This window comes from Capsicum annuum, chromosome 6 (assembly GCF_002878395.1).
Source record: "Capsicum annuum cultivar UCD-10X-F1 chromosome 6, UCD10Xv1.1, whole genome shotgun sequence".
Lineage (NCBI taxonomy): Eukaryota > Viridiplantae > Streptophyta > Magnoliopsida > Solanales > Solanaceae > Capsicum > Capsicum annuum.
In genome coordinates this window covers 195,352,687-195,362,128 of record NC_061116.1, presented here as the reverse complement: position 1 = coordinate 195,362,128, position 9,442 = coordinate 195,352,687, and the positions used below count along the sequence as shown (strand labels likewise).

Sequence of the window (9,442 nt, the reverse complement as noted above, 5' to 3'; positions counted from 1 at the left end):
TCTTTTTTAAAAAATAAATATATATTTTCTTAGGAAGTCTATATTTTAGATATTTTGAGATGCAAAGTTGTTAATAAATTTTTATAATCGATTTCTTCTAATATTTTTTTTTCGTTAATATAACTAATGCATTTAATCTTTCTTGATACATAGTACTTAAAAGTTTAATACATCGAACTTCTAATAATATTTTACTTTTATATAAAAAGTTTATTTTTTCTACAAATAATACTTAATAATTTTTTCTATAAAAAACCTATAATCTATTATAGTGAAGAAATGAGGTCCCTCAAATTTGGGGACCTAAAGCGATTGCATATTTTTTCACTACGTAGAGCCGACTCTGAATCTTTTGCTAAGGAATTCGAAATATGAAAAAACAAATTTACAAATATTGAAGAGGTTGTTTTTTTGGTTTCCCAAGGTATTTCCACAACTGACAGCCGTGAGACTAATCCTCCGTTCCTTCGGTCAGTGCACTAAGCGATAGGAAACTGACCACAGAGTTTGCTCCATTCGCCAGAGGTGAGAATCAAACCCCAACCTCTTGCTTAAGGAGTGAGGTACTGAATCATCACACCAACCCTTGTGGTTAAATATTGAAGAGGTTAATATATATATTAATTTAAATTATATATAAGTAATGTAATTTTCTATTAAGGGGACCAGATGAACAACCTAGACTCCGATCTGTTCTTTATTAGTTATCCACTTTATTAAAATAATTCTTTCAAATTATTTGTTAATTATAAGATTAAGTTAAAATTAACTGTATCTTAAAAAAATGGTCCTTATAATTATTTTTTTGAAAGTGTGAAAAATATTTATTAAGTTATACAAATGTTCGTTAAAGAATAAATTAATAAGATAGCCCTTTTTATTTTACTCTATAATTTTTTAAGAAATATGTAAAGTGAAAAATTGACAATTAATACAGGTCGTAAGAGTAACAAAAGTGGAAAATAATATATATATATATATATATATATATATATATATATATATATATATTTTAAACCATAAATTTTAAATATTTGCAAAAAATATTAATTATTCAAATAAAATAGAATGGAGGGAATATGATATTTATTTTTTGAGTAGAGAAACGTAAGTGGTAATTGTAATTGGAATAATCTAGAATAAAATACAAAACAGCAAGCCTTTTTTTTTTCGGTCAAAAAAACAGCTAGCTATAACACATCAAATTATATAAATAATTATAAAAGAATTGGTGACAACTATCAAACATGAGGAAAACCAATAATAAATACTCTATCGCCATTTTTTTGATCCGTCTCAAAAAAAATATCATCTTTTTTTATTTAGTAAGTTTTTAAAAACGTAATTATAATTTTACTTTTAGTGGTCTCACTTAATTTTAAATACTATTACTTCTTTTTTATTTATTTTTTCAATTAAAAATGATTCTACTTAATTTTAAATATTGTTACTATTTTTTTAAGAAGGATAATTTTATAATTTTAATAAAATTAATATTTATTTTTTAAATATTATATTCAATTAAATAATAACACATAATTTGAGATGGAGGGTACTAAATACTATGAAACAAACTTTTGGAAAAAGTTTGAGGGAGACGAGGTTTTGTGGACAAGGATGGGCGTGGCATAGACTGAGTTTGTATATCGAAACACTATACTTTACTCATTTGATTTGACTTATCTTGCATCATTAAATTTGTATCGTTTTATGATAATTATATCACTCATGCCGTACCAATAAATAATTAGGCTCATTTAGCACGAGAAATAATCAAGGATAGTTAATTTTAAAATTAATTTAAATATAAATTTATTTTATATTTTGTTAAAATAAAATTGTGAAATAATTTATTTTGAGATTAGCTATTTCTAAATTATAATATTTATTTTAATGCACATAATAGTGGAATAAGTATTTTAAGATTAGTATTTTTTTTTAAAAAAAAATCCCACAATAATTTCTTCTTCAATCAAACGACCCCTTGAAGAGAAGAGACGATTAATGTAGCCAAATATAGATGAAATTTAAATTTACTTATTATTGAACTCATAAGTTGAATTAAAATATAAGGCCATAAATTTAAAATTTGTTATTAAATCAATAGCTAGAAAAAATTATTGAGTTATTTTTAATCAAAAAACAAAATAAAGCTATTTCGATCAAGAGTAACTCCATGCGTGAGGTAGTATGTATTTGAACAAACACATACGATCAAATACATCCTGTAATCACATGTAACTTAAGAATAAATTTACGAGTGAAGTATGAAAAAAACACTTTATTTTTTTTATTTTTTTTTTGAGTTTTCATATCTAGATTATTTCTCATTAGTTTGAGAAACACATATGTTCAGCCTCTTTTTTATATAAAAAATGCTATCACATGATACTCTATATGGACAAAAAATTAGGTTGAGCTTCTATCTCGCAATAATTTGTGTCTATATATTTATCCCGTTAGTTTTATTTTTCTTGTTCCCTTGCATTATTACTTTTTCCGTTATGCTGATTTTATATAAAATTTTAAAATTAATTTTTGAAATTAATTATTTTTATTTGTTCATAATTAAATACTCCTCTGTTCTATTTTAATTTGCCGCATTACTATAAATATATATCCCTAATTACTAGTCGACTTTCTAAATTAAGACAAGATTAATTACAAATTTTCTATTTATTCTTATGAGTAATTATTTTTTTAAAATCTAAATAAATTAATGTGAGTATATTTTTCATAAGCAGTTTTGACATCCACCGGTATAAAGGGATGGTAAATTAATAAAATTAATCATATTTGTTAAGTACATATGAAATAAAAGTGATTAACTAAATGATCCCGAGAGAATAAAATACTAACATTTCAACTTTATATTTTACTCATAAGTAAATAAATAAATAAATAAATAAAAGAGTGAATTTCTCCCCTGCTGCTTGAAAATGTTTGTTGAGATTTTAGTCCACGCCCCCACTAGCTAATACGAAGTCCACAACTACAACACTTGGCTTTCCTCCAATCTCTAACTTGTCTTTCCTCCTCCTTTTATATTACTTGTCACTCCTCATTTTTTTTAATTCAGCAACACACTTATATTCATTAATAATGCACTTCACAAACTCACTCTAAAGTCTATATTCTCTTTACGTAGCACTCTTTCCCATCTCACCCTGCTTCTTTGCTTCTCCCCTAATTCGTTTATTATATATATATATATATATATATATATATATATTTGGCTCTTCCATTAGCATAGCACCATCAAAAGTCAAGTTCCAATAATACTTATAGAGATGGAAGAAGTTCATCATGATCATGTGTCGTTTAAACTATGTGAGCTTTGCAATGAACGAGCCCTTCTATTTTGTCCATCTGATTCTGCTTTTCTATGTTTTCGCTGTGATGCTAAAGTTCATCAGGCTAATATCCTTGTTGCTCGTCACCTTCGGCTTACTCTTTGCTCGCAGTGTCATTCACTTACGAAGAATCGTTTTTTCCCCTGTTCACCTCGTCCCGCTCTTTGTCCTTCTTGCTCCTTGAATATCTCTGATGATTCCGATCTACGTTCTGTTTCTTCGTCAACTTGTATTTCCAGCACACAATCAATCAGCAGTACTACTCAAAGGAAGCGCTTTGCTGATGAAGTAAATTCTGCAGGCCGATTCAGAAGTGTGAAATTGCGAGATCCAAGAGCAGCAACTGATTTGTTCATGCATTGGTGTGCCAAGCTTGGAATGCATAGCGAGGAAGGTAAAGGTACAGTGCAGACTGCTTGTGATGCTTTGGGAATTTGTTTCGGTCAGATTAGGGCTCTGCCTGTGCGAGTGGGACTGGCAGCGTCTTTGTGGTTCGGGTTGAGAAGTAGTAATAACGACGGATCAAAATCCACGTGGAGATTTCTGAAGAGATTCGAAGAGATCTCTGGTGTGCCGGCGAAGATAATATTAGCTACGGAAATAAAGCTGAGAAAAATTGTGAAAACTAATAATCGACGACGTCAAGGAATGGAGGAAAGCTGGGGTGAATGGTCACCCTGAATAATTTTTTTTTCGGAAGGTGATTGGAGGAAGTTTTCCCTTTTTTTTTTTTTTTCCTCTTTCTTTTTTTATTTTTGTTTTCATCTTTTTTTTTTTTTTTGTGGCAAACCATTATAAAATTGGAAAAGTTTGAATATGGTCGATCCATTTTACAGCAGTATTTTGTTTTTTCAGCATTTTATTACGCTTTTGAAAAAGTAAAATAAAGCGTAATAAAAGGGAGGGAGCCAGGGGCAGAGCTACTTTTGTCGAGGGCTATTTCTGCAAAAAATAATATTATATTTGCATAATTAAAATTATTTTTTATTTGTATATATTAGATGTTGAATCCCTTCTATTAGTTCGTATCCCTCGGTGAATATCTAGCTCTACCATGGGAGGGAGCAGCTTTATGATGGTAAGTTAAGAAGTTATCCCATTAATACCAACACCACTAAAAACAGGGTCAAAATCTAGTTAATAAATTGATGGACCAAAAAATTCGACTAGAAATAAGTAGTTCATGCTTTTTTGACCAGTTTTTAGTTCGTCAAGAAAGAAAAAACCCTTGAATTATTTTTAGCAAGAAAAAAATCCCTTGAATTATTCACTTCTATACATCCATATAGGAGCCATCTTTCTTCAATCACAATGTTATACGACAACAACAAACTCAATATATTTTCACATAGTGGGATCTGAGGGTAAATGTACGCAATGTATATCATTGTAATATATTTTCACATAGTGGGGTCTGGGGGCAAGATGTACGCAATGTATACTATCTTTGGAGAAGTAGAAAGCCTATTTTCGATAGACTCTCGGCTCAAGACACGAAATAATACACAAATCCTTAATAAAACATGGAACAAGATGACACAGTATATATCTACGCCACCCACAAGGAATAATAATCAAATAGCAGTAAATAAACTCGTAATAAATCATGCAATAAGGTGTCATAACAAGAATAATACCCCACCCCGACGATCCAAAATGGCACTAGCCTTCAATCACAATGTTCTAAATCCATTTATTTCAATTTGTTTGATTTCTTGTTTAGTCTTTTTTTTTTAAAAAAAAAAAAAATATTTTTTGTTCTTCGATTAAAAAGCAAATTTAGACCTAACATCAAGATTATAAAATTTAAATTTTTTATTTATTTTCTTAATTATGTATCAAGTAAAACTCAGAGACTTAATATGGAGGAAATATCTAATATTATATTTCATATCTAAAATTCCCATGGAACTGAATTAGTGAGTGTATTTCGTACGCCATATATGTGCCAACTTAAGTTACATGACACTTTCTTCAGAATACTCCTCCCAAATTTGGTGCATTTTGTAACTTACACAGCTAACATTGTTAGGTATTTCTATTCCCTCATGATATTCATTTTTTTTCTTGTTTATCGCGCTTTACAAGAAAATCTTAAAAGTTTGTTGAGAAATGTTACAATATTGATATTATAATTGAAATTATTAATAGTAAGAGAATAATCACAAATATTATGTCGTGATAAGTCACTGCTTTGAAAATGATTTTGATTTAACTCCGGTGTAAATCTTTCTAGTCAGTCGCTTCCCAAGGTTCCACAACTATTTCTAAAAAACGTGCACTCATGGCTAGAACTTTGGAGATTGCTCAAAAGCTGTCAAAGAATATGAAGCCAAGATTAAGACAGAGAATTGATGGAGGGGAGAGAGTATATTATTTTTTAAGTTTTTTTTAGATCTTTAGTTCTCAAATGATGCTCTTTAAATAAGTATATCATTTTTCACCCATTAGAAGAGTTAAAGAAGAGAACAAAGTTAATATATGTAATCTAACATTACTTTTGAATTTATGACAAAGTCATAAAGGAGAGTAAATTTTAAGACTTCTAAATGTCTCTTTGTAACTCTTCGATCCTATAAATTCTTATGACTTACGGATGTTTACACATATTTATTACAGAGAGTTAAAAATAAAATTTTAATCTTTACATTAATTAAGAAGAAATTATCCTTCAAAGTAAAATTAGAAAAAAAGAAAGAAAATAATTTCAACTCCTAATTAAATTTCAAATATAGAATCATTTGAATTTCAATTGCATTGTAAATTATGTTGCACCTATGAAAAGAGCAAAATAAAAATTTAATTGATCAAAAAACTATTGCTAGTAAGTTTCAAGGCGTTAAAAGATGCTCTACAATCCAACTAGGATAATTAATAAATCAAACAGTATTTTGTAATAATGAAATAGAGAACTTAGCTAGATTATGTGCTATTTTGTTCTAAGATATAGGGCTATGTACTATGTCTACATTTACAAAGAAATTCATCAACTTTCAAAGTTGTTTCTATATCCCAAGATGCAACACTTCTTTCTTGAATCATATCCACCACGTTTTTCTCATCGACAATACTAAGCAAGTTAGAAATATTTCATTCGCAAATTTCTAGAGTTAAAAGCACTGCCTATTGAACTTCTAAGCAAGCAAGTTAGAAATATTTCATTCGCAAATTTCTAGAGTTAAAAAGCTTGTACGATCACTTAATTTTGGGTAGATGACCAACATAGTTGCTCGACTTTGATTTGTATTCAAAAATCACTCAACTAATCACTTAATTTGCAGTCCAGAAGTGCTGCTAAAGTGTTGTAAAGCAGTCTCGGTACTGATGTCCTCTAATTCAATCTCACAAATAGTCCAGAAATATTTGAGGTTGCATCATGTAGCTGCTTCGTCAGTTTCCCTTTCATCTTTTGGTGCCCGAGACTTGTAGCGGTGGTTTTGCTGGGCTTTCCACGTCGGAATTTGGACCCCTTTTTCAGTGGCGGAGCCAGACTTTTGGTTAAACGTGTTCATATATTTACTTGGGCAAAGAACTGTTTAAAAAACAAATAAAATAAAGCACTGCTACACCTGCCAAGGTTCAAACCCGAGTTGTTGATGCGGAAATGCACACTCTTGACCACTAGACTATGCTTCTCTAACTTGTCAAGGATGTGCAACAACATGTATATAACCATAAATATCTATATTTAACCTATATACTCGAAAAAAAATTCTGACGAAGGATGGTCAAATGACCACCCTTCGTTGGCTGTGGCTCCGCCACTACCTCTTCCCCGTGGAAAGCGCACGTTAGAGTAGCATGCATCGAGAGATCAGAAAAAGAGAAACCCCAACTCCTCAGTTGAAATGGAGTCATACCGCAACTTTAACTCATCATAACTAATTATGTAACGTGGCCTTTGTGCTTTTTTTTGGTTCACATTTGGTAAAAGCCTACCAAAAATTTTTGGAAGATTATTTTTGGATTTATCAAACAAAGTTGCTATTAAAGACTTTTGATTGTTTGTTGGTGAAACAAAGTTGCTACCAAAGATTTTATGATAAATTTCTCTTATTCACATGTAAATGTTGAAATTTACGTCTTCCATTAACATCATGGATGACATCAAGAAGTCCATTTTCATCTCTACGAATACGGACCTTTATTCTCATTCATAACACGCCGTTTTGAGAAGAACATCAACATTTGAGAAGATTTAGTTGTGTTTGTTTTCTTCTTTATAGAGAGTATTTGTGAGAGAGTTGTGTTGGGAAATACTTTGAGTAAACCCCTTCTTTGGAGTGATATTTGTGAGGTTATTCTCTTGGATATTTGGGATATAAGAGTATTTAATTACTCTAATTTTGTACTCTCTTTTGTTCCATTGGTGTTTAGTAAAGTTGCTCCTTTTTTTGGTTGTGGACGTAGGTCAAGTTGACCGAACCACGTTAAATTTGTGCCTCCTTTATTTTCTCAACTTATCGTTATTATTGTCTTTGTTATTATCTTTTAATCGATTACTTTGTTTAATTCCGCACTATCCGGGATTCACAATCCTACCAAATTGGTATCAGAACAGGTTAATCCCGACTTTGTCTTAGTAGTCACCATGACGATTACAAAGATTTATGTTGAGAAATTCGATCGAAGTGCAAACTTTGGTATGTGGCAGTTGAAAATGAAAGCTATCCTAGTTCAGGATGGTTCAGATATCGCACTGCAAGGAAAGGAGAAAATTTCAAAAAAAATGACAGACGAGGAGTTCGATAGCCTTGATAAAAAGGCGAGATCTAGTATTATACTAAATCACTCTGATGAAGTATTACATGAAGTAGCTTCAGAAACCACTGCCAAAGGCATGTGGGAAAAGTTAAAAAACCTGTATATGAAAAGGACAGTAGAGAATAGACTGTACTTGAAGCAAAAGCTTTATACATTTCGTATGGATGAAAATACTTCCATACGCTCACATCTTGATGCCTTTGATTCCATTCTTATGGATTTATGTAATATAGATGTCAAGATTGAGGAAGAAGATCAAGTTGTTTTGCTAATATGTTCCCCACCCCATTCCTTTAAGCATTTTAGAGATACTATACTTTATGGAAAAGAAACTATGCCTTATAAAAAAATTAAATCTATGCTGAAATCTAAAGATCAATTAGATAGAGATATTACCGGGGCAGGTAGTGGAAACCAAGCGTCTGATTTATTTGTCAGGAGTAGATCTAATGAAAAGTTCAGATTTGGTAATTCAGTGTGTTATTATTGTCATAGAAAAGACCACATCAAGTTTGATTGTTCTAAGTTGCAAAACAAGGGAAACGTAAAGAAAAATGAACATGAGGATTTTGACACCGCTAAAGCAAGTGTTGTTGCTGATGAAAGAGCAACATTCACTACTAAAATAAAGGAAAAAATCGACCACAAAAATCGATCACAAGTGGTCAATTTTCCCAATTTTTCGATCACAAAACCGACCAAATTGTATGATCGGTAAAGTAGTGATAGTTTTTTAAAAACCCACTTCAAGTGGTCATTTATATATATATATATATATATATATATATATATATATATATATTTATTTATTTATTTATTTATTTAAAATTCATTATTATTTTATTAAAATTGAAAAAAATAATTTTAGGAAAAAAAATCGACCACTTGTGGTTGATTTTCTGCAAAAAAAAAAGATTCAAAAACCGACCACTGGTGGTCGGTTTTTATGGGAATATTTAAAAAAAATAAAAATCAATACCCAAATACAACATGCAACAACAATAATGCAATACAACAGTAACCAAATGTAAATACAACAGCAACAACAACAAAAAATCAAATGTAAATACTTTCAAAAGTGTACAACACATACAAAATATCCAACAAAAGTGAGTAGTAAAAAACTACAACAATAGTTTCAAACAACAAAATGTATAAATTCAAAGTACAACACATACAAAAATCAAAAAACTAAAAGTCATCATCATCGAATTCGTCCTCGTCTTCCATATCCTCATCCATGCTGAAATCATCCCCTAGACCTTTTGCAGCCCAAAATGCATCATCAGAACACGGAGGAATAACCTCCGCAGTCTAAATGAAAG

General features: G+C 30.3%; 1 protein-coding gene across 1 annotated transcript; it reads left to right on the top strand.

The window, feature by feature from the left end:
• Window positions 1–3,022: 3,022 nt before the first annotated feature.
• Window positions 3,023–4,170, top strand: LOC107855817 (B-box zinc finger protein 32). The gene has a single exon (XM_016700813.2). The coding sequence runs from the start codon at window positions 3,291–3,293 to the stop codon at window positions 4,032–4,034; it is 744 nt and encodes a 247-aa protein (XP_016556299.1). The 5' UTR covers window positions 3,023–3,290; the 3' UTR covers window positions 4,035–4,170.
• Window positions 4,171–9,442: the final 5,272 nt, after the last annotated feature.